Source organism: Pimephales promelas, chromosome 5, assembly GCF_988280905.1.
Source record: "Pimephales promelas chromosome 5, fPimPro1.hap1.1, whole genome shotgun sequence".
Lineage (NCBI taxonomy): Eukaryota > Metazoa > Chordata > Actinopteri > Cypriniformes > Leuciscidae > Pimephales > Pimephales promelas.
Window position 1 is genome coordinate 4,446,772 of NC_142773.1, and position 26,045 is coordinate 4,472,816.

The window sequence follows — 26,045 nt, forward strand, 5'->3', positions numbered from 1 at the left end:
CACGTTGCGATTTTCCCAATTTTCATTAAGAACTAACTTTTTTTTTTTTACTTACAACTTTAAGGATATGATAATCTTCCAAAAAACATATTTTCCCACCTCGGGCACAAAATCCTTAGTAATTTTATCCTTTTTTATTAAGGCAAGGGAGTCTTTCTTGTACCACCCCGTCACGGACAATATGTGTGCCAGTAGAGTTGTAAAACAAGAAATGTATTTTTTAAAGATAATGTTTTCCTAATAGTAAAATGTCCCTTTTATGTAAACCATCAGTAATTGCACAGGAAGATGTTACCACCTGCTGGGCATTGCTGCCTGTCGCACCTCCTCCAGTGCCCATGGGTCAGCTGCAGGGTCATCAGCCAGAAACCACCGTTCACCAACGTTTCGCTCCTTTAATTCTGGAACGTCTCCTGGTGGCGGAGCAGTGACAGGGACGTCTCCCTGTCACCCCCTGCAGCTGATAGCTGTCCTCCCTGCTGCTGTTATCTGGGGTTAGCTGTTCTTCCCCCAACACCTATCTTTCCTCCTCAGCCAGAGCCAAAAGCTACCTTTCTCTGCCTCCTCTGCCAGATCCTTTGTTGCCCTCCTTAGCCTCCTTCCGGTCACTCCTGCTTCCCTCAAGAGGTGTATAGTTGACACCCCAAGGAAACCTCGGCATCCGACCTCCACTGGGTGGACGGTCATCTTCCAGCCAGCCTCCCGGCACTCGGCAGCGAGCTCTGAGTACTTGGCCTTCTTCCGTTCGAAGGCGGCCTCGATACCCTCCTCCAGTGGTACAGTGAGCTCGATGAGGTGCGCTGATCTCGCCTTGGATGACCACACCACTATGTCTGGCCGGAGAGATGTGGTGGTTATCTCCGTGGGGAACCGGAGCTGCTTGTCCAGGTCGACCCTCATGTCCCACTCCTGGTTGGGAGAGAAGGGCCTTGCTGTTTCTCTTGATCTAATGCTTCTCCTTACCCCTCCTTCCGACACAAAGATGGTGGGGTCCTCTGCTGATGGTGGTTGTTTGCTACACTGTCGACACTCCTCAAGTACTTCGGCTAGCTTTCTCAGGACCTGATCGTGGAGCCATCTGTAGCGTCCCTGTGAGAGAGCGACCTTGCAGCCTGCCAAGATGTGCTGGAGACTTGTGTTGGGAGCATTGCAGAGTACACAGGATTCTTCATTCCCAAACCACTGATGGAGGTTTCGAGGGCAGGGAAGTGTGTCGTAGGTTGACCGGATAAGGAAACTAAGTCTTGCCTGTGGGATCTTCCACACCTCTGACCAACTGATGTTCCGGTTCATGATTCCCTCCCAGGTTGTCCAGCTTCCTTGTCGACCCTGCGCCACGGCCTTGATTTTGTAGCGATCTTCCTCCATCCTCGTCACCTCTGCTACCACCATCTCCTTCCTTTGCTTGCGATTGGCCTTGGACCAAAAGTACTTAGTACCAGAAAGTCTGAAATTTAATAAAAAAAATTTTGTATTCTTAGTTTTTAATCTTGAAATATGAATTCGACATTTCAATGGCCTCATTGTTTGTACTAAAAAAAACAAATACACTTAAAATTTAAATAAAGTTTCATTCAATTTTATTAGTTCACACAACACGACCAGTATTAAACATTAATATATGTAAAATTTAAAGCTACAATACCTAAGATTTAGATGCCGCTAGAAGGCGCTACATTCAAAACAACAACGGCTTTGCTTGATGACGATGTAGAGGAACGCGGAATGATGGGAACTGTTGTTTTCAACTCCACCGTGGATAAATCAGTCAGACAGGAATCGAAAATTAGTTTTCATGCATGAGGTAAAGTTCGATTTCTATAAATGTTACGTTTAATGTAGGGCTGTGCAAAAGTTAATTGCGATTAATCGCATCCAAAATAAAAGTCTCTGTTTACATAGTATATTTGTGTGTGCTGTATATAATTATTTTGTATATATAAATACACACACATGCATGTATATGTTTAAGAAAATGTGTTATTCCTATATAAAATATTTATATTTGTATAATATAGATTATGTATTTATATATATATACAGAATTTAAGCGCAAATAATTCTTAAATATATACATGCATGCATAGGTATTTATATATACAAAATAATTATATACAGCACACACAAATATATTATGTAAAACAGACTTTTATTTTGGATGCGATTAATCGCAATTAACTTTTGCACAGCCCTAGTTTAATGACATGCTTGTTTTTCCTTAAACTGAAATAACCACAAGAAAAGTCAGGTTTAAAAGTAAATTAGTTATCACAGATGTTACTGTAAGAGTCACTGGACGAAGCTATGGTGGAGAGGGTTTGAAGGGGCAGGTCTCTTGCAAGGAGTTGACGTGGCTGGTCCTTCTTTTTGGTAACTTTATAAAAAATAAAAAAATCATGTACATTTGACACATCTTTTCATGTCGTGTAAGTATTCAGCCACAGCTACAGTTTCACAAAATGAACGTTAAGGGGGTTGCACATCGGACGAGAAGCTCAGCTCAGCGCCGCGTCGCACCACATATTTAAAATTCGAACACATTATTATCTATAAGTGTACACATACCGGCGGCGCAACGGAATTAAGATGCAACGCCTCAGGACCGTGTTCAAAATCCTACTGCGCCACAGAGCGCCATTTACATAGTTTTATATAAAATTTTAATTATTTTTGTCTCAAATCGTTGCTAATGGATCCTGACTTTGCCCTATGCTTCAATATGCATTTAGTTTTGCATTCATTTACAGAAATCAGCTGCTTGAATGACAATTACTAGAGTTATTAGATTTTTCAGATGAGATTCTCAATTCATTCAGTTAACGGATGATCTGAGTTAAGTTTTCAGAATGCAGACTCAGCAACGATTGTATTTAATTGTACAGTACAATCATAACATAGAACAGACATTATCTTCATAACAACATAACAATATTGCTGGCCATACACTGATGAGAAAGTGCGCGTCCGGTGTTCGATAACGTTACTGTGGAGTTGTCCTAAACGTGGCGCGGCGCTTCTCGTCCGGGTTGCGACCCCCTTTACAGCCAACAGTTCACATTCCGAGAATAAATGAAAAGAATAATTGTGCTCCATTCCATAACAAATGCGCGAAACAAGCTGACGTTTGTTGCTTGATAGACGCTAACGCACAACAACTAGTACCGCATTTGTCCAGGACTACACGTAGTACGAGCGGAAACCGAGGTAAGCGGATATGACGCGATTGACTCGCGACTCTCAGCTCACCCCTGCTCATACGCCCCGTTTCCTTGGTTAAAATCTCAATTTTCTCGCGATTTAAACATTGTTTGAAACATTTGGAATATTGTAAGTTATCATCTTAACTAAATATATAACACTGGCCTTGTGATTTTGGTATATTTTAATGCAAAAATCTTAGGTATTCCACCTTTAATTTATTTTACATACATTTTTAACAACATTACCCCGTGACGGGGTGGTAACTGATGTGACGGAGTGGTTCACTGTGACAGGGTGGTATGGACACACTGTTTCTCTGTTTCTGATTTGCTTGTTTTAAACTTTATACAACTGGGGGAGGGCAATTATTAAAATAGGAGATTTAATGGAAAACATTGGTCATGCTCTGAATAACAAAAAACAGAGCATCATATCAGTGACAGGGAGAGTCGTATCCACACAGCCCTCTGTATTTCCATGTGGCGGGATGTCACAGGCTGTGGTGCTTGAATGATTTCGAGCACATCATTGAAGAGATACCACAGGAAGTCATCTCTTGGAGGCCAGAAGAACCTGTTGGCACCAACATGGTGCATCCACTTTACAAGGGCATGTGTTTCATCTGTTTCCATGATGATCCCAGGATAAAGGTCATTGTCATATTTAAGAACGCACCACTTCCCAATGAGATCTCCACTTCCCCAAGCAATTCCTTCTGTTGGCACCTTCTGGGATGTTCTGTTAAAAGTGAAATGCTGTGTGTTGAAGCACTGACATCTCAGCTGCTTTTGCGTGGAGCACATGCAACTAACTTCCCGGTAAAGGATTTATCCTGGAGTGAATGTGACCACTTGGTGGGTTTTCATTGTGGATGGCACTGGTGGAATCTGGCCTGGCATCTTTTCCATTGCCTGCTCCACTGCTTCAGATGCTACATACAACAACTTAACAGTTGTGTATGTTTCAGAGAGGGCCTTATATAGCTCATGGGCATTGGGTATGTCGTGGCCGTTGGTCACCAGCTTGTCCGCTGTTCTTTTCAAGGTTCCCCCAACACCGTCAGGGGCCGCCAAAGTGGACAGCTTGGATCTCTGAGCTGTATTTGCATGTATAGTTTTCAGAGAAGTCAATGTGGATCACTGCCTCCTCTTTTGACAGGTTTTTCTTTAACTCTCTGCAGTATGAGTACTGTTGATTTATGCTGAATGCATGCATAGCTGCCAACTCTCACGCATTGGCCGTGAGACACCCTCATTTGATTGATTTCACACGCCACATCCCCGATTTCTCACGCTGAAGTGTTAACCCTCCCGTTTTTCCAGGTTTCTCGCGTATTTTAGCTCTTTTACTGTCTTCCCGTGTTACAGTAAAATATCCCGTATTTTTACACTCTGATTGTGTGAGACATACAAGCTCGGACAGATTCGACTTGAAGTCGTCCTCGGATACGGTGCTGCGCGCACTGTTACAAAATAGCTTTGCACACAGCTTGAAGTGAGGTCTTGCCGGTGTTCTGTCGATTTTTCCTGTCTTGCGCACCCAACGCGTTATTTTTACCGTGCTCGTGCAGACGCTTCGAGTATAAACAAGACTTTTTACTCCGTGTCAGCGCGCGCAGACACCTCAAGGTGCAGAGACCTCTCCCAATCATCTCCAGCAGAAACAGCCTCCCCGTCTCCCTCGTAAGATGATCTTATTTAAACATTCTCTTTCTGACACAGTGCTCTTTCTCACACATATGTGGACTAGTTCTAAACTCTTTAGACTTTTAATGATTAGTGCTTTATTTTTAAAGTTTGAGAGTAAGAATCGTGAGAAAAAAAACACCTTATTTTGGGGATGGTTCCCGGAAAATCTCCCTTTCATGTTGACAGCTATGGGTCGGTCAAATGCCTGAAAGATGAGTTTATCTATTGATCCACCTGTTGGCCCCCTGCCTGTGTATGGATCTTACACAGGCATGTGTTCCGTTCAGAGAGAGTAGGATGTACAACCAAAAATGGGCGAAGTTTACAGAAAAGGGAGTATGATATGTTGTTTGTGTTTTCAGTAAGAAATTTTTTGTGAAGATTTTTCATTGTGTCAGCCAGAAACCTTTTCTGCTTTTTCACCTTGTTCTTTGTAATTGTTTGTTTTCGTCCAGTCGTTATACGACTGTTGTCATCTCGAGTGAAGAAGGTTTTGACTTTGGACTTGAAAGCAGCAGTAAACCTGTTGGTGGGATTTCTGTTGGTGGAACAGAGGTCTTCACTCTGAACACTGTGACGCTTCTTTGAAAATCCAAGGGCATTTTCGGCAAAACCTTGTAGCCTGTACTTCTTCACAATCCTCCCTCCTGTTATCTTTGCTATTAGTTGTTTTTCTTTTTCTTTTCTTGCTTTACTATACTTATTCTTTATGTCTTCAATCAAGGCTTCGTGATAGAGTAGTGTTTTTCTAATTTTGGAGCTTACTCTGCCCGTCTTAGTTAATTCATTTACTTTTGAACGAGGGGAGTCATTCTTATTTAAGCGCTTGTATCTTTTTCTGTATTTGTCAGCATGTTTTCTTTCCTTCTCTAGCGATTTCTTTAGTTTTTCAATTTCTTTGCGAAGTGTATCCCTGTTCTTCCTGGAAATTCGCTTTCCATCTTTATGTTGCCTGAAACAAAACAAAAATCTACTGGTAACTTAACAGGTTTAAGTCATGTACACCATATATAAAAACAATTACTCATCAATGATAGACCTGCTTCTTATTCTCTACATGTATTCATTTATTAATTATCCTAAGGGACCGTTCGGTATTTATGGAAAGGTCCACCGGAGGAAAATAGGGGAGGGTCATGTCTTTTTATTCTTTGATGAGGGGAGGGTCATCCAACTTTTTTTAGTCTATATGGGAGGGTCACCCAACTTTTGTATTCATCAAAACAGGTAAATTTCAAAGTGGCTTGTTCGGTGCATATTTTTTCCATGTAGCTCTTTCGGTCTCGGCCCCCGGGCCATCGCTGTCAGATGAGTCTGACCCAACAAAAATCCTAGTGGCGCTGTTTGACAGTCCGCGCGCGCTTCAGTACGCGCTCAGAAAAAAGCACGAGCAAAAAATGAACTTTTGTTATTGTGAATAAGTGCATTGTCCTGTGTGCGTAACTCTACCGCTGCATTAACATGTGATGTGATTCATGTGAATGTACGTCGAGTGTATTGGGCATGGGCGTCAGTTTGGTTTGAAATGTGCAGTGGGGACAGAGACGCATTCGGAAGGGCATTTTCAAAAGTGCTGGGTACAATAACGCATTCATTCTTTTTTTCTCTTTCGAGTAGGTCATGTTTTGAAAGACGATGTCCTGTAGCTTCCTGATGTACATAATTAAAAATGAGCACAATGTCCGAGTATATACGCTCTTGTTTGCATATGTACAGTGATGGTCCAGAGGTCGAATTTTTGCCCAGCGTCTCGGGATTCGGGGGGTTCGAGGTTCTAATCCGCACTTGAATAGTTTTTTTTCCCCTCATCAAAACCAATAATGTGGGGAAATGATGAGGGGGAAAAAATATACGAGAGCGGATTAGAACCCATGAGAAACGGACACGTTTGTGTGCATTTTGATTTGTGATTTCACAGGAAAGAATCTCCGCAACAGATTGAAGCGCGTTTCTGAGAGAAGACAACACATTTCAGTGCTGGATCGCCTGTTATTAAACAAACAAATGAAACGAATGCTGTTAACTGGGGATGTTTTATTTGTATTGGTACATCTGTGCCGCGAGATGTTTCAAAAGTGGTGGGGACAAAATCGACCCTGTCAAAAAGTGGCGGGGACATGTCCCACCCGTCTCCCCCATAAATGACGCCTATGGTATTGGGACTGAGGCGCCCGAACTGCAGCTGATATAATGTGCGCTGTAGGACGATACGACCATATTTTAGTTTCCATTCTTATTGCGTTTCCAGAACAGTGTTAGTGAGTAAATCTGAGCTGTGGGCTTGAATTTGTGAGGTGTGTGCGCTGTGCGGTTGAATAAACCGGTTTGTCGATCTATCTGAATTTTGATCAATCAGCTGATGAAATCCACAGAAGAAAGACGAAAATGGCCGTGAATTTGGACTATTGAAAGGGAAGCATACTACTTTATTATGATTTTAGTATCATAATGATTAAATGCATGCACAATTATCAGTGAACTTGATAAATGTTGCAGATATGTTTTACTATGCACAAAATGCCTTTCGACTTGAGCGCAAAATTGCATGTTACATAAAAGCGTCACCACTGCATCAGCACCGAAAACATGATTTAAAAAAAAAAAAAATTCAAATCAAAACTCGTGATACGAACCGAATTGTAGGTTTGGTCTATCTTTACAGCCCTAGTTAGATGAGAAAGCAGGAGTTTAGTCATTTATCATGGCTATCTGAACATCTTTGCCAAGCGCAAACCAGTACAGAAGTAATCAATAAATTATCGGGAAGGGTCATGCCTTTTTTCACAATCATTTTGGAGGGTCATAGAAAAAAATATTGCTGGCGAGGGGAGGGTCAAGTCTTTTTTGACTACAGATCTCAAATCTCCTCCGGTGGCCCCTTAAATAAATAACGAACAGTCCCTAACCGCACACAACCCTGAACTTGAAGATCCTAACTCCTGACTGTTGACAGGATCTGGACTCAAAGGAAAGGTGTCAAGACTGCGCTTCCTAGCCTCTGCTTTCTCTTTTCTCTTCTTGTTCTGCTTCCTCCACTTTTTACGCAACTGACGCTTCCCTCGCTCACTTAGATCACTTATCTTCTTCTTTTTTCCTTGCTCTACATCCCGTCTCCATCTCTGACGCTCACTCTCTAGATATTTTTGCCTTCTCTCAGTATCAGCATTCCGACGTGCACGGCATCGACGTTGTCTCTCAGCAGCGCTTGATGGAGACAGATCTATCTGCAAATGTTTTAAAATGTAACATTCATCATTAAACACCAATGTGAGTGAGTGAGTGAGAGTGAGATAGACATAGTGATTGGGTGACAGTGATTGATTTACCATGCTACATATGACATGATCTATATGACATGATCTATACATATATATGTTCTGTGTGTTTGTTCTATTATTTATATATAATATGTTAATGCTTTGGCAACATTGTGTTACACAGTCATGCTAATAAAGCTATATTGAAATTGAAATTGAGTGAGTGAGTGAGTGAGTGAGTGAGTGAGTGAGAGTGATTGAGTGAAAGAAATAGTGAGTGAGTGACTGAGTGAGTGAGTGACAGTGATTGAGTGAGGGAGTGAGTGAGTGACAGTGATTGAGTGAGGGAGTGAGTGACAGTGATGGAGTGAGGGAGTGACATTTGACGTGATCTATATGACATGCTCTATACATATATGTTCTGTCCCAGACAGCAAACTGATATTGAATCAACGTGGAAACGACGTCTCTCATGACATTGAAACAACGTTGATTTTGCTCATCGAATTAACGTTGAACCAACGTCAGACGCGGCATTCTTCAAAGCTAAATGAAAATCGAAAATTGGTTTGCTTTCATAACGTTGAAACAACGCGTTGATTTTCCATTAGTTTTAAAAAAAGAATGACGCGTCTGACGTTGGTTCAACGTTAATTCGATGAGCAAAACAATGTCAGATCAACGTTGTTTCGATGTCATATTTCCACGTTGATTCAATGTCAGTTTGCTATCTGGGGTGTGTTTGTTCTATTATTTATATATAATATGTTGATGCTTTGGCATCATTGTGTTACACAGTCATGCTAATAAAGCTAAATTGAAATTGAAAATTGAAATTGAGTGACACCGTGTCCTAAATACACGCGACGCGATAAAATTCCAACGACAGCAAGTGTGTCTGTCCACACTAGACGCGACCCGACTGTGAGATGCCACACATTCAGAACAGCGTGTGAGTCTATGGTGTGAGCAGAGTCTCTCTGTGAAAGCGCACTGTTGGCCCGCACTCGCATTGGAAATGGGTAAGGACATAATCAAATCAAGAAATAACATTATTAAAAATCAAAACATTAACAAAATATACTCATTGACTAATTTTGTTATGAAGTACAGTTGTATGTTTGCATAGAATTCATTTTGAACGCTATATTACATGCCTTCAAAATCTGAGGTAAACCTTTATCGCTTGTGGCACAGTGACCTATTTTTAACTAAAAATAAATAATGTATACTCATAACCAGTGTAATTTTTTCATTCTGTCAGCCGCAACGTCGCAGAAATAGGAACCGTTTCTAAATTAGAAACGTGTCGCCGTCGCGTCTGGTTAGGACAAAAACTCAGATTAACATGATGGAAAAGATGGGAAGAAATAGAAATAGAGGATAATAGAAGATAATAAAACAACTCCAGGAAAAAATGGACAAACAAAGAAAACAGAAAGAAAAATACAAAAAGAGGTGCCAACGTTTAAAGAAGCATTCCGATTCACCACAGTCAAAGGTTAATAAGCTAACTGCAAATTGCCCCGTAAACCCCAGAATCAGGAAGACATTGCTGTATCACCAATCACTAATTAAAGACATCAGTAACAAATATCAGCAGACCACCAAAGAAAGGGAAAGACAACTAATTGCAAAAGTGACAACAGGGAGAATTGTCAAAAAATATAGATTACAGAGATTTGCTGAGGATTCCCTTGGCTTTTCGAGTAAGCGTTGGCAGCATAAGGAGAGTCTTAACTTTGAAAGGAAGAAGACCAACAGGTTCACTGATGAATTCAAGAACAGAGTGAAGATGTTCTATGTAAGAGATGAAGTCAGTAGGATCACAACAGGGACCAAACAAACACTCACAAGGAACAAAGTTAAGATGCAGAAAAGGTTCCTGGTGGATACACTAAAGAATCTTCACAGAAGATTTCTATCAGAGAACTCTAATGAAAAGATCTCATATTCTCTGTTTTGCCACCTTCGACCTTTTTGGGTTGTTAATCCAACAATCTCAGAACGAGACACATGCATGTGTAAGTTGCATGAAAATCTGAGCTTTGTGGCTGAGAAGCTCAATCAGCTAAAACTTATTGGGACTTACAATCTTGAAAACTTGGTAGAGAAGGTGTGCTGCAACTCTTCCAATATGTACGGAGAGTGTGTACACTGCAAAGACAAGAGTGTCCCAATTTTGAGTACATATAACAGTATGGACAAAGTGACTTTCACACAGTGGGTAACAGAAGATAAAGAGATGGATAAAAAGAAAGAGGGAGAAGAGAGGTCAACTGTCAAGGTCACCATCAAGAAATGTGTAGAGGGGACACAGGAGAACCTCACTGAGCTGTTCCACACCTACATACAGCGGTTCAAACAGCATCACTTCAATATCAAACAGCAGTATGCCTTCTCCCGCGAACTGAAGAGGAACATGTCAGAGGAAGAGGCCTTGATACATATTGACTTTTCAGAAAATTACAGCTGCAAATACAGCTCCCAGATCCAAGCAGTGCACTTTGGGGCTTCACACCAGCAGGCCACTCTGCATACCGGGGTGTTGTATCTTGGTGGAAAACCAGAGCCTGTGTGCTTCAGCACCATCTCCCCCTCCAGACATAAAGGCCCTCCAGCAATTTGGCAACACCTCAGTCCAGTGCTGGATTACCTTCAGGCCACACATAGGGCTGTCGCGGTTATGGAATTTCCCTTGCGGTAATGTTGAGTGGCTCAATAGCGCGATATGCGGTATTACCGCCATTTATTTAAATAATTATATGTTTTTGTTGCTATATAAATAATGTTTACGATGTGGAAAAAAACGAGGACATTTTCAGTAACCAATGTAACCGAAACTAAACAGCGTCTACAGTTACTACATGCGCATTGAAAGACTTTCACTCAGCACGCATATTGTTATGACAACGGACTTTGAGCGAGTCATTGAACCGTTCATTCAACGAACACGTTTAAAAAAGCTGATTCAACAAGATGTTATTTATTTTTAACTTTGAGATTTAACTTTTCAAGGCTCAGCTGAGCAGCAATGCGTCGCATAGGCAATGCTGAAGCTGATGCTTCACTTATTAGAGACCCATTGATTCAATGCGTGACTCACTGATTTTATTTCGGCTTCCTTGTGTTGTGGGATGCTGACCAGAGCTGCTGCTGACGCGGATTTATGGGAAAATACCCGTGAAGAGAACGTTAAAATGATGATGCGACAAATTTTTCGCTTCCCTTTGACATGACAAGCTTTTCACGACTTCAAAGACAGGCGCAGGTAATTGCACGCGCAGCGCGTGACGCGCTCTGCCGATCTCTTTCATTCACTGTCTGTGTGAAGCCTGTAGGCTACACATCACCATGATAAACAGTCTTGTTATCGTTATGAACTTGTTTAACATTCAATACACATGCATTAAGTTCAAAACAAGAAGGGTATAAAAAAAAAAACGTGAATATCGCGGTTGCTGCGGTTACGTGCTATCCTCTGCGGTTGACTTGTCAGAAGCGCGGTACTACAATATTGCGGTTACCGCGACAGCCCTAGCCACACATCCACAAGTGTCTGTGCTGCACTTTTTTAGTGATGGCCCCAGTACTCAGTATAAACAATGGGGCAACTTCTTCCTTTTTAGCACAGAATTAGACAGAAGAGGATTTAAGGCTGGCTCTTGGAATTTTTTCGAGGCTAGTCACGGAAAAGGAGCCCCGGATGGCGTCGGGGGAGCCTTAAAAAGAACCGCTGACATGATGGTGGCAAAGGGACGTGATATCCCGGATGCACACGAGCTGTTCAAGGCCTTGACCGAGACGAACACAACAGTGAAACTGTTCTTTGTGAAGAGTGAGGATGTTGAGAGTGCAATGGAGAAAATGCCAAAGCAACTACCAGCAGTCCCGGGAACAATGAGAATCCACCAGGTGATTACTCTGGCTCCAGGAGAACTGATACACCGTGATGTCAGCTGCATGTGCACAACACAGAAGCAGTTTAACTGCAAGTGCTTCAACACACAGTGTTTCAGTTTTGGCCGGAAGGTACCAACTGCTGTGCCTGTGCCACAGCCAGCCAGTGAAGGGAATCCAGAGCCACAGCCAGAAAAGGAAATCCAGTGGGGAAGTCCAGAGCTGCTTGGACAGTGGTGCAACCTCAGATATGACCAAGAGCTGTATCCAGGCATCATCCTTAGCACAGATGAAACACATGTCCAAGTGAAATGTATGCATCGTGTTGGGCCAAACCGATTCTTCTGGCCGGCTCGGGATGATATCCTCTGGTACCTGTTTGATGACGTCCTTGAAATCATTCCACCCCCAAAGCCTGTGACAAAGCGCCATGTGGAGATCTTGAAAGAGGTGTGGGCCAGATTTTGAATGCCACGTGTACACGCACAAACACACGCTCTCACACAGACATCAAAAAAGCAAAAGTTAAATGTTTTATTTTGAGGACCTATTCAGTCAGTTCTAATGTATACTATGTTATTGTTTTCCTGCAGTCGGGTTAATAAAACTCAGTTCAATTGCAATTTATATTTGTTGTCTTTCTTTGATAATGAAATACAGTGTTTATAGAAAATCTTACAGTCAATTTTAGTAAAAAACAACTATTTATATGTTAAGCTGTATTTGTCTCTTCAACCCCGTTACCATCTTCAACCCTGTTACCCTAGTCTCAACCCTGTCACAAGTAAGTTTTTATTCATTATTTTTTTATGTTTATGAAAAAGCAATTTAATGTTTGTTGAACTTAATCTAGAATGTTTAGAGCAATCATAAGAATACTGATTTTAGTTCAAATTCTGAAGTTTAGCCACATATTTGATAAAAAATTGTGAGGTTGCCGTCACAAAAAGTGCCCATTTCAGGCTTTAGTACAGCAAAAGTGTGAGATTTAATGTAACTTTTATATTTGCAATTACTAAATTAGTGCGAGGCACATCTGATTAATAGGAAAATGTTGATTTAATTACAAATACATTTTATAATCATATTCAAAGAGCTCATATATTGTCCATAACGGGGTTGAAGACTAATAGTGCCCGTAACTTAAAATAATAACCAATAATAATAGGGATTTAATGGCTGAGGTGGGAAAATATCTTTTTCTGGAAGTTAAATATGTCATTAATGTTGTGGGGTGTTCAGAAAAGTAATATATACTGGTAAAAAATCTAAAAATGTGTAAGTCCAAATCGTACCGGTTTCGTGGAATGACTCAGAAAGGATAACATCAAGCAACAAACAACAACAACAACTATAAGAAAGCTTGCAGGAAAAGAGAGGTAAATATATTTTAAGTAGACAGTGCTATTTATCTCTCTTTGGACTTTTGCCTGTTTTTTGTTTGAAAGAACAGCACAGAAAAATATTTTGGACATTTTGGACAAAACTGGAATTGTAAAGGGATCTGTGAAAGTCATTTTTTTTTTCTTTTTTCTTACAATTTTTTGGCTTATTTTTTGGCTTATTTACTCATTTTTGCCTCTTTTATATCACCACTGAGGGGTGAAAACAAAACAATTCAAAACAGTGGCAGTTATTTTCAGTTGGTTGTATAATGGCCAGCGCATCATCTTGGTCCCGCCCCTTCATCTACCCTCAGAAGAGTTCAGGCCCTTTCACACCGGATGCGTAACGGAAAAGCGAAACGAAAAAGCGAATAGTTCGCGTGAGAATATTTCGCGTCAAAACCATTCACATCAGCCGCGACGCGAATTTGCGACGTTCAGAACTTCAACATTCCAAAACATTCGCGCCGATGAAAGCAGACCTGATTTTCATCAGAAAACGTAGGCTACTCTATACTTATTATTATAGCCTATAGGTGAATAAATATAGATTTTATATTAGATGTCTTTTTGAAGTGATGTTAACATGATGCTTTAATAGGCTTAATAAAAAAAAAAATCCCAATCTCTAAATAGCACATTTTCAAATAAGCACATAAGTCCATTAGGAAAGATAAAGATGAATGCGTTCTTACCGGATTCGATCAGTGCATTTTGAATTTATATTGTTTGTCTGATGATCTGGCAGCTTCGATTGGACCTTCTTTTTAATTATGTGCATGTCAGTAACTCGCAGTAACTACTGGCAGGTGGAGCTCACTTTCACCAGTTCACTTTAGGTCCACAGTTGCCTGGTTCCTTGTCCACGCAGCATTCATCAGAAACACTCTCTCCACGAAGAGTTTGTTTGTTTGTGATGGCTCCATTAACGTCTGTGCTGTGCATTTTCTATGTTTTCTTATTACATTTTTTTAAATTTTAGAATTGTTATTTAAAGGACGATTAAATAAAAGGATGCAGACAAAAAAAATGCGGTACAGTGCTATGACTTGCGGGACGTGGCACATAGCTTCTTCATCACTATCATTATCATCCAGTGAAGACAAGCTTTTTATTTTATTTAAAAGCAGAAAAGAAGGTTTGGGGCACCCACTACCGGAGCTAGAAACATATGGCAGAAGGTGAGCTGTCCCATTCATCAGGACTACGTTTACATGCAATCAAATAAACACTTTTAGTAAACGTATTGAAGGCTCAAATGGACTGAAAAGCCTTGTAAACACCCGGTTGGGCTCGATACGAACGAACGAGCACAACGTCCCACCAGTCCTTGTTTCAGATATTCATTCACAGACTCGACACACAAGCAATCAGAAGGTCCGTCCGTCATTGCTGCGGTCACGTCACCTTTGTTTCCCTGTATATGATTGGCTGAAGCCTTTTCTTTCGCCTCAAAAATCGACATCGAAGCGAAAAAAATAAAAGTCGTTTTTTCGCCGCAGCAGATTCGCGTTCGGTGTGGAAGCACTCATTACACAAACAGCTGATCAAAAAATAAAACCATCGCGCGAATTATTCGCGCGTCAAAATCGCGTTCAGTGTGAAAGGGCCTTTCTGAGCACTCCAGGCTGATGCTCAGACACAAGCAGATGAGAGGTCCTTTCACACTGAACGCGATTTTGACGCACGCACGAATAATTCGCGCGATGGTTTTATTTTTTGAGCAGTTTGTATAATGAGTGCTTCCACACTGAACGCGAATGTGCTGCGGCGAAAAAACGACTTTTATTTTTTCCGCTTCGATGTCGATTTTTGAGGCGAAAGAAAAGGCTTCAGCCAATCATATACAAGGAAACAAAGGTGACGTGACCGCAGCAATGACACGGACCTTCCGATTGCTTGTGTGTCGAGTCGTCTGGCGCTACCGGAGCTAGAAACATATGGCAGAAGGTGCTGTCCCATTTATCAGGGGCTACGTTTACATGCAATCAAATAAACACTTTTAGTAAACGGATTGGGGCTCAAATGGACTGAAAAGCCTTGTAAACACCCGGTTGGGCTCGATGCGAACGAACGAGCACAACGTCCCACAGATATTCATTCACAGCTGTGGGTGCCCAAAACCTTCTTTTCTGCTTTTAAATAAAATGAAAAGCTTGTCTACACTGGATGATAATGATGGTGATGAAGAAGCTATGTTCCACGTCCCGCAAGTCATAGCACTGTACCGCATTTTTTTGTCTGCATCCTTTTATTTAATCGTCCTTTAAATAACAATTAAAAAAAATGTAATAAGAAAACAGAGAAAATGCACAGCACAGACAAACAACCTCTTCGTGGAGAGTGTTTGCTCTGATGAATGCTGCGTGGACAAGGAGACAAGCAACTGTGGACCTAAAGTGAACTGGTGAAAGTGCTACACCTGCCAGTTAATGACATAATTAAAAAGAAGGCCCTATCGAAGCTGCCAGATCATCAGACAAACAATATAAGTTCAAAATGCACTGATCGAATCCGGTAAGAACGCATTCATCTTTATCTTTCCTAATGGACTTATATGTGGTTATTTGAAAATGTGCTATTTAGAGATTGGATTTTTTTTTATAAAGCCTAAAGCATCATGTTAATATCACTGCAAAAAGACATCTAATATAAAAATCTATATTTATTCACCTAGTAGGCTATAATAATAAGTGTAGAGTAGCCTACGTTTTCTGATGAAAATCAGGTCTGCTTTCCTCGGCGCGAATGTTTTGGAATGTTAAGTTCTGAACGTCGCAAATTCGCGTCGCGGCTGATGTGAATGGTTTTGACGCGAACTATTCTCACGCAAACTATTCGCTTTTTCGTTTCGCTTTTCCGTTATGCGTCCGGTGTGAAAGGGCCTGAAGGAGAGCCCTGACACACTGTTTGCTGATCTACATGACCACAGTGCCATGAACAACCTGCTCTTTTACACTGAACACAGCCCTTTATGGCACACAGCCTTCTGTCAACATCTCACCTTTGTCAAGAAAAGAGATATCTGTAAAGGCAGACAGATCTTAGCATTTGAAGACGCTGACAAAAATGATGAAACAAGATTTTTGACCCTGAACTTGTATCAAAATGGCACTGTCATGATCCAGGGATCAGAGTCTGCTCTCAAGGTCTTCGTTGAAGATTTTGAACTAATAATAACACTGGCACTGTCTGATGATGTGGACAAGAATCCAAACATTGATGTCTCTGATGAAAATCAGTCCAAAAGATGACAGTGACTTCGGCAACTGCGATTCTATCTCCAATGTCAAGAATGAAAGACAATTTTTCACTTCTGGAAGTAGAAGTTGTAGAGATAAAAGAGTTATTACTGTCCCACCTGAAAGACTTCAACATGGAACAAGTGACTATTGACATAAAGAAATTAAAACAAGAAGTTGAACATCTCCAGAGAGACAGAAGAAATGTCAAAAGAATTTCAGCAAACTAAAGATGAACTGAGGGAAGTAAAATCCACTTTAGGAGGACAACTAACAGACGTTAGAAAAGAAATGCAGGAGGAGCTCTCTGCCTTGAAGTCAGTTCTTCACACCAAAGATGAACTCATCACAAACCTAAAAGAAAGACTTGTGTTCAACAGCACTACAATGAGCATATTATAATCACTTATTAGGCCTATAATAATTTATAGAATAGCAAAGTATGTCCATAATGACTGTACCACTTCTAGATATATGAAGGCTATCACGACCATTTATTTTAGTTGAATTAATCACCCGATCAGCATGGCTATCTGTTTTCTCCTAAATAAAAGCTTAAGGGTTTATTTCTTGTAAGTGTAGAAACAGGACAAAAGTATTTTAATTTTCCTATATTATAGTGTAATGTTGATTAAAATATACTTTTGAAATATTAATTTTCATTTATATATAGGCAATATGGATTTTACGTCATAGGAATAATATAAATCATTATTACATTATTATAATAATTGTTTGGCATCCGAAAACACCATTGATAATGTAGTGTAGACTGAGACTCTCACAACTAAAAAGATGTTTGAGCCCTCTTTATTGTCCTAGTACGATGCTTTATCTTTGTTTAACGAGCAGTTCATGGGTTGAAGCTCTTAATTTTGATCTGATCTGATGCATTTAACCTTAAAATGTAAAAAAAAAAAAAATTCTTGTGGGGGAGCAGTCAGTAAAACATAAGATTATCTTTTAAAATCGATTGAACGCGGAACAGTTTTTCCTGTGAGTGAGACTCGAAAACCCGTAGTGGACGAAATCGGAGTGATAACAGAACGCTTAGAGTGCAGAGAGGAATGTGCTCTGACTCCAGTCCTGGTTTTGCGTCCGTTAGAAGCTCAAGCTCGCAGGCAAGATTGCTCTAGATTAGAGGATATTTTAACTAATTTGCGGTAAAATTTATAGGGTAGATACCTATAAATACCTATGGGTCTGGTTAGACTCTTCACTCTCCTTCCAGACCCACATCAATCAGCTTCAAGCTAAAATCAAATCTATAATTGGATTTTTATTTCGTAATAAAGCCTCCTTTACTTTCCAAGCCAAACTTGCCTTTGTGAAAATGACTATTCTTCCAATTATTGATTTCGGTGATATTATTTACAGAATCGCTTCAAATTCTCTCCTTAGGAAACTGGATGCTGTATACCATAGTGTCATCCGTTTTGTCACCAATGCTCCATACAACACTCACCATTGCAACCTTTACAGTTTAATCGGCTGGCCTTCATTACATACCCGGCGTCAAAAACATTGGTATCTTTTTATCTATAAATGCTTACTGTGTAAAACCCCACCCTATCTACAAACATTAATTTCGAGAGCAATCCCCTCTATGAACCTTCGGTCTAGCAGGTATATCACTCTGGTGGCTACTAAAGCTCGTACTTCGTTTGGACGCCTCTCCTTCCAGTTCTCTGCATCCAATGATTGGAATACACTTCAAAAATCTCATTATACACTTTTAAATCATTGTTAGCAAATTTACTGTTGGACCATTGTACATGCTAACCTGATCTGTGCACTTGGTCTACGGATCTGTATTAATCTTATATGTTAATTAAGTACTACTTTGTCTTGTAATTTTATGTGTAACTTATGTTTTTGTACCTGTAGAGAATCGAGGCGAATCAAACACAACTTAATCAAATTAATCTCTCATGGGATTAATTCACATGGCTTCAACACTCCAAGTTCTGGAGCCCACATTCCAGAGTCACGGAACGACTCCGTGCTGTCTGCAGATAAGGACTTTTATTGCCCCACAGGCCCAAGAGAGGGGCACTAAACAGGACGAACGTGTCAATATGGTAATGTTACTAAGACAAATCTGCTCCAAAATGGTGGAACGAGATGCTCACATCAAAGACCCCTCTGATGCCCTGACAGAGATGTTCCACAGAACACCTTTGCCTCGTCCCCCTTCGAGTTGAACTCTCAGTAACCTTACAATTGAGATCGGAGATCTCACACATAAAATCATATAAACTCACCACAGAACAATTCTTGAACTTTTAATCAAACCTCACAAGTCTCATTGCTTTCTGCAATTCATGTGTTGTTTGTTAATGCTTAGATCACATATGAATCATGTAATTGTTGTTAACTATTAACTCTTGTAATTGTTATACAACCATTAGAAGTGTGAATGCCTCATTTACTCTTAAACGAATCGTATTCTCCTAATTCAAAAGATGGCTTGATTGAAATCTGCGTAAAAGGTTTTGTTTTATGATTATAATAATCATAAGGTTTAAACCATGGTCTTTTGTCTCTGCTAAGTGCTGGAGACCAGCTCACAGACCATGCATAAATTATGATAAAGCAAGAAGTAGATCCGCCTCCAATTGGCCAGAAGCTTCTTGGAGGTTGGACTAGAGTTTAAGTTAAAGATCCGAACAAAGGACCTCATGATCAGATTTTTGTAGATTGCAGAAGATTTCAGATGATTTTTGTTTAGATTTTTGTTCAGTTCGTTCAGTTCTGTAACTGTTAAGTCCGTGCCTCTCTCTAAAACCAGCAAGAGAGTGTTCTGTTCGTGCTTATCTCTGAAACAAAGAACATGTCCACATGCTTCTACATCGACTAGACCAAATTCGACCAGCAGACGAATAACCCATCAAGATCAGGGTTACAATTCAGCTCAGTCAAGCCATCCGACTCGTCTTACTTTCATTTCTTTCCTTTATTTCCTTTTTCGTAAAAGTTTCGTTTCAAAGTTGACTTTGCAACGCGCTTCGAACTGGAAAAGACTCTCATTCGCTTGCTAATCACACGTGACCAGCGGCGAAACTTCCATCCCTGCACTTCAAAGACAACAAACCACGCAACGGACCCGGCCGGGAAACCCCCCTTCGACGCGACGCAGACAAAGGGAATTCCCTCAGCCACTACAAGCGCAAGTACTCCAGGCTCTAACCGAACTGGTGCTTTAATGTTAATTGAATAACCTCTCTAAGAAACGAAGGTTCAAATTAATGCTTGGTGGTCCTTTCAGGTTATGTCTTACGTGCATATAGAAAGTTGAAACTTTCTCTCACTTTTTCCAACTCACTCTTTCCCTTTCGCGACTGTATGAATGTGTGTGTGCGTGTGCGTGATTATGTTTAGACCTTAGTTTTGTGCTTAGAATAGCTAATAAAGGTTTCCATATATTTGAAAAGATAAATCTTCTTGTGTCGTGTTTGCACATTTAATGTCTTGTACTGTTCGATTTAAAGTTACCTTGCTAAGACATAGTGTTTCACTATAGATTTGGTTATAATTACGGCCCGTTCAAATGAACTCTAAGCGAGTCATTTGCTCGGTTCAGTGATTCGGTTCCATAGATTCATTGCAAATCAATGAATCATTTCCCTTTGAGCTAAATTGGCCTTCGGCCCCCTTAAATACATTTTATGTATATTATTAAATGTTGCATTTGCTACATACCTCAACGCTTTTTTGGCCAGGTCGCCATTGTAAATGAGAATGTGTTCTCAATGTGCTCACCTGGTTAAATAAAGGTTTTATTATTATTATTATTATTAAAACTAGTCGATCACGAGTGGAGTGGCTCAACTGGTGAGGCCTTCATTCATAGTCTGTCTGAGATATATTAGAAGATGTGTCTGTCATGGATTTGCACTGAACTGAATCTCAAAAATACGGAACAAAGTGCGTTCCGTATCAGTTCAATACGGAACAAGACTTTTATGTGACAAATACGTGATTATTTGATAAATAATAATTCCGTATTATACGGAACGGTTGGCAACCCTACCTCCAGATGTGATCAGGCAGATCTGATCACAACGTATTTACAACTTGCATTAACATGCGTTTTTATTATCCGGATAACTTATCTGGATACAGATCGCATTTTAATAAAAGGTGTAAATGGGGTCTCAGAGACGCTTAAGATGAAACTTCACGCGACCGGCGAGATGCCTCCACAGGGTGGGGAGATACGCTGCGTGATTGACCGCTTTGACAGCAAATGGATATACGTGGAAATCAGATGACATGATTTCACTACTTTTCAATGGTCATTTAGATAATGTCAAGCATGCCGTAGTATACAGAAATGAACCTGGACATTCTATCCGTCGAAAAATCTCAAAATCGGCAAAATGGACATACGTGGTTTTCATCGGACAGCGACGAAATGTTACATTTAAAGGGCACCTATACGCCTTATTCACAGAAGCGCCATCTTTGATTTTTAATGAGAATGAAAGCGAGGCTGTGAGGGATAGACACGCATCTCTTCAATGGGCTGTACTTTTATTTAATGTGTTTTCGGATTGTTCTGCTGAAATGTCAGTTGACAAAAAACTCCTAACAATATAAGTTGAGGAAAATTGTAAGTAATCTAGGAGCTTTATTCAGCTTTTTACAGCAGATGCCATTGGAAACACGGTAAGTCTATCCCTCACAGCCTCACTTTCATACCTGTCATGGCGCTGCTCTGAATAAGGTCTATTATGCAAAATTCACTTTTACATGTTTGAACATACTGTAAATGTGTGTTGGCAGTGTGTGAGCAAAACCACCCTAGAATGATAAAAATCTACCCAGTGGTTTTACGATCTCAATAAATCATATGCACTGTCTCAGAACGAGCTGTTCTAAGATTCAGCGCTTTGTGGTGTAGAATTGAGCAAGGGGTTTGTTTGACAGTGTGGTTGTGGCATAGACCTCGCCCTCAGTGATCTGTACACCATCCTCCATTTTTTCAAAGACAGCCAGTAATGTCTCCTAGAATCATAAGTGTTCTGTTGTGGGATGGGATGTAATAATGACATACATAGCCTACAGTAGTTTTCACTTATTTCCGACATCAGTGCCACTGAAAACACAGTGGATGTATTGTATTTTGGAAGTTTAAGTGGCAACTTTCCTTCTTAAATAAGTTTATGTTTGAGCGAATCATTTTCTGACTGACTGTTTTGTGAACGAATGTCAATTCAAAGCAGGTCTTGCTTCAAAGTTAATCCTCAACTGTGGATCGTCATCTACTGTACACAAATAACAATACCGAGACGTCCTGGTCCATTCTCATTTGTTTTTACTCTGCCGGAGTCTCTTCGTCATCTGGGTCTGATCTGATCTGGCTCTGGGTCTTTATTTATATATTCTGATTCAAACATGTACGGCTGAATGACATACAAACCACGGGTCTCTCGCTCTCAGCCCTTTTGCTTACCGACTGCCATAGGTATGCAAGTGACGCCCTCATCCAAAGGCAGGGCGGGGATATGCAGCTCATTTGCATTTAAGGTCGTATACACCAAAACGTCATTTTTGGGGCCTGCTTTAAAAATAGCTATTTTCACATGTGACTTGTATAGAGTCAAAAAGTCTAAATAAATGTGACTTGACTTGACATGGTTATAATAAATTAACTGTGGGGTATTTTGTGCTGAAACTTCAAAAATATATTCTGGGGACACCCGAGACCAATATTACATCTTGTAAAAGGGGCATAAAAGGTGCCCTTTAATGTCCCCAAGTAAGCAAGCCAAAAGCCAGTGGCATCAAAAGTAACAACAGGCGGCAAAGGTGAGAAAGTGGGAAGGAACCAAAACTCCATCAGTGGACAGGATGGAGAAAAAAAACCTTGGGAGAACTCAGGCTCAGCCGGGGCCACTTCTCCTCTGGCCAATTAACGAACAGTGTATGATAATGATTCAGGCAGCATTATACTGTAGGTCAGAACTCAGATTGGATTGGAACAATCAGAATATCATCCAGTTCTATCTGGTTGAAGGTTGGGAGTCGCATCAGTGTCAAACTTAATCAAGAGACCCCGTTCACATTCCGATCTTTACTATTACTACTCTAAAGGCGATTACTCATGTTAATAACAAGGATTTTTATTTAATAGCTCGCCTTAAGTTCATAACAGTTTCAGGACGATATTTTATTATATACTTATCATTTACATATATTCATGTTCTTTGATATCAGCACCAATAAATATGATTCAACTTTCAATAAAAAGGATTCAGAAATGTTTTAAAATTAGGTGTTTTGCTTTATTTTGGTGTAAATAAATGTATTTATTTAGCTGAACTTGGAATTTGTTTTTTTTCTAAATTTGACATTTTGTAAATACAACTTGCATGATCAACTACAAACAAAAGACTGTACAGACGTAATGAAGAAAAAAGAGTAGCTACTAATTGAATGAAGATGACAAGCTTTAATTGAATCCACACTCAATGTCTTCCGGTGACCCGCACCAGCCCTGGTGTCTTGCAGCAACCTTTACCGGTCCCAGGGCTGTGTGATGACCCTCACTGATCCCAGTGTCTTTCAGGAACCCACGCCGGCCAGCAGCCCTAGTGTCTTGAGGTGATCCTCACCGCCCCCAATGTCTTTCAGGAACCCACGCCGGCCCCAGTGTCTTCTGGTGACCCTCATTAGCCCCAATGTTTTACGGTGACCCACACCAGCCCTAGTGTCTGAGGGTGAAGCTCACTAGCCTCATTGTCTCACAGTGAGGGTCACCTGCCACAGTATCTTAGATTGAGGGTCACCAGCCCCATTGTCTTCTGGTGATCCTCACTGGCCTCTTTGTCTTTCAGTGGCCCTCATTGAGTCCAGTATCTTGCAGTCGGGGTCACTGGCCCCATTGTCTTCTACTCGCATATGTCTAAGTCTGCATTTCTGCAGAGGCATCTTCACTCGATTTTGTGGTGAAGTAATGATAAGTGAGAAAACAGATCACGCTTGTTCACGTTTGTGCACTCTAGAATAAATGGGTCTAAATAAACCCATAATGACCAGAATCCTACTGTACTGTATGTGTGCATGTTTCTGGGTGTATGTGATCTGTGCATGCATTTGATCATCAACTGTTTGCCAACAACACAGGTCTGCATGTGTGTGTGTGAGTGTGTGTTCAGCATATGTACCTAATTTCTGTGAGTGGCAGCTGTTTGACACACTCATTGTCAGTCCGGTTCCCTGCCTCCTCAAACACACAAACACATGTCTAAGCATTTTCAATCTCTCATACCTATACATTATATATCTATTATAATTTTCACTCTTAAACACTATTAATGACAATCATTAATCATTTAATTTAACTATTTATATAGTGACAGAATAAATTCCTAAAGCTCTGTCAAAGTGTTACACAGCGTTACACTGTTCCTCAATCATGGTGGGGCCAAGAGGAATGCTGTACACACAGAAAACAAACGTGTCACATACAGCAGACACACATCTTCCTTTTATGATTGACAGCTCCATCAGACTGGTCTCTGTGTCTCATAAGATCCTGAAAACTTGTGCATGTAATTCTAGAAACCTCAGTCCTGAGTTACATGATGTGCTTTGGAGTACAGACTATATCAGCTGAATACACACACATAAACACTTACTGAAAGATGGTGGGTCCAAAAACTATTGACAAGTTATTGGATGTCATAAGATTTAGATGACTCTTAGCAGCCACATGGGACAGGAAGTACAGCAGGTAGCAGAGGAATTTAAAATGTTCCTCCAGAAGAGTTCAGGATCATCTTCACAGCCTGATTCAGTTCTTCCTCTTTTGAATCTGCAAGATACAATGAAGAAGATTCAATCAGATTTGATGAATCTATCTTGTTGTGCAGCAAGTACCCAACATGTTCACTCGTCACGACTGCAGCTTCACCTACCCCTGAACACCTTCAGCGGTTGTGTCCTGTGTGACTCTGGGATAAGTACACCAGGCAACTCCCTGAGGAAAAGCTTTAACAAGGAGGCAAGAGTAGGAATATCCCCACTGTCAAACTCCAGAAAGCTTCCTTGATCAAAACCTTTCCTTAATTCCTGGCAGAGTTTCACTGTCCCGCTAACCCGTAACAGGCCAGTCTCACTGAGACCTAAACACAAACACACATTTTACAAAAACAATCTCAGCATACATGGACACTGAGAAACACTGGCAAAGACACTCACAATGCTTCTCCACAAACTCCACTATGTGCATGCCATGATCACTAGAGGAAGACCCTGCCTCATCTGTCCACTCTTCCTCAAGCCGATCAGAGGCACAAACACAGCCTTCTGAGTTTCCACAAGGGGCCCGTTCTTCGTACGTTGCTTAAAACATCCGAGATCAAATGAGACATCCAAGAACATCCACAACATTTACCTATAAATTTACATTTTTTTCGATTGCTAAACGACATGAGCATGACTGGAGCAAAATGTGCAAAACTCTAACTACAGTCTGCATCACCAACAGTCACCTGAGCACAACTCTTAACACACGGCTCAAAACAGGCTCAGTGTGCACAACACTATGCACACCCCTCACTGAGATAACACACACTGTCACTCAGAACACACTGAGAGGAAAAACAGTAGCATCAAACACCAATGCAGAAAATACAAACTTTTCATCTTTACAGTTTCAACAATTTCACACTTCATACAAAGTAATATTCTCTTAAAAAAAACAGTGACATTCTTTCATTTGATATTTTTAAATTTTTAGAACAAAACAATTGAAAATGAGCAGTTTGCTTCAATAGTCTGTAGTAATTTACAGAATTACAATAATGAGAAAAAAAGGTAGAAACTAAAAGTACATACTATAATACTGTAACCCTGCCTCTCTCAAGCATCAGGCCATTTTTCCTCACCGAAATGCAGTTAATCATCCAGGAAACAGAAAATGTGCACCATCAAAATACATTTAAAGTTGTAGGTAGGCTAAATGTTGAAATAGACAAGTGTTATGTCCACTTCAGATGACCAGCCACCCAGTTATACTGGAAAATGTGAGAATAAACTAAAAGTGCCTATCACAATAGAATATCAAATGTAAAACAGAGAAATTATTTTACCATCCATTAAGAGGTTTAACCAGCATGAGTTTCATGTGTCTTTGACTTTGTAAACCTGAAAAATTAGGGAAGTATGATTTATATACTTTGCTTACACCTGTGCTTTGGACACAAAAATAATTCTGGGGTTTGTTTTAAATAAAATGCACTGGCAGAGTATCTAAGAATAATCTATGTGCAGAATTAAGTGGAACTTATTGCACATGGTATTATTGGACTGTCTGTAGTATTAGTAAACAGTGCACAAAGGGAATAAATGTGAAATATTAAC

The 26,045-nt window shown here is 40.4% G+C and overlaps 1 protein-coding gene and 1 pseudogene across 2 annotated transcripts; one reads left to right on the top strand and one right to left on the bottom strand.

The window, feature by feature from the left end:
- On the bottom strand, window positions 1-25,091 carry LOC148980454 (uncharacterized; annotated as a pseudogene). Its single transcript, XR_016168442.1, has 4 exons — window positions 24,882-25,091; window positions 24,599-24,805; window positions 24,320-24,495; window positions 1-1,447 (listed from the first exon to the last, which is right to left on the bottom strand). The product of XR_016168442.1 is annotated as an uncharacterized LOC148980454 (transcript).
- Window positions 4,188-16,685, top strand: LOC148980455 (uncharacterized). Its single transcript, XM_089130714.1, has 5 exons — window positions 4,188-4,198; window positions 5,345-5,462; window positions 9,540-10,815; window positions 11,694-12,496; window positions 16,314-16,685. Exons 1-5 carry the CDS (start codon window positions 4,188-4,190, stop codon window positions 16,683-16,685), a joined length of 2,580 nt encoding a protein of 859 aa, XP_088986840.1.
- Window positions 25,092-26,045: the final 954 nt, after the last annotated feature.

Coding starts and splice junctions, on each gene's coding strand:
- LOC148980455 (XM_089130714.1), top strand. Junction 10,816..11,693: donor GGATTACCTTCAGGCCACAC/ATAGGGCTGTCG, acceptor CCCTAGCCACAC/ATCCACAAGTGTCTGTGCTG. Junction 12,497..16,313: donor ATGTGGAGATCTTGAAAGAG/GTGTGGGCCAGA, acceptor CCGGTGTGAAAG/GGCCTGAAGGAGAGCCCTGA.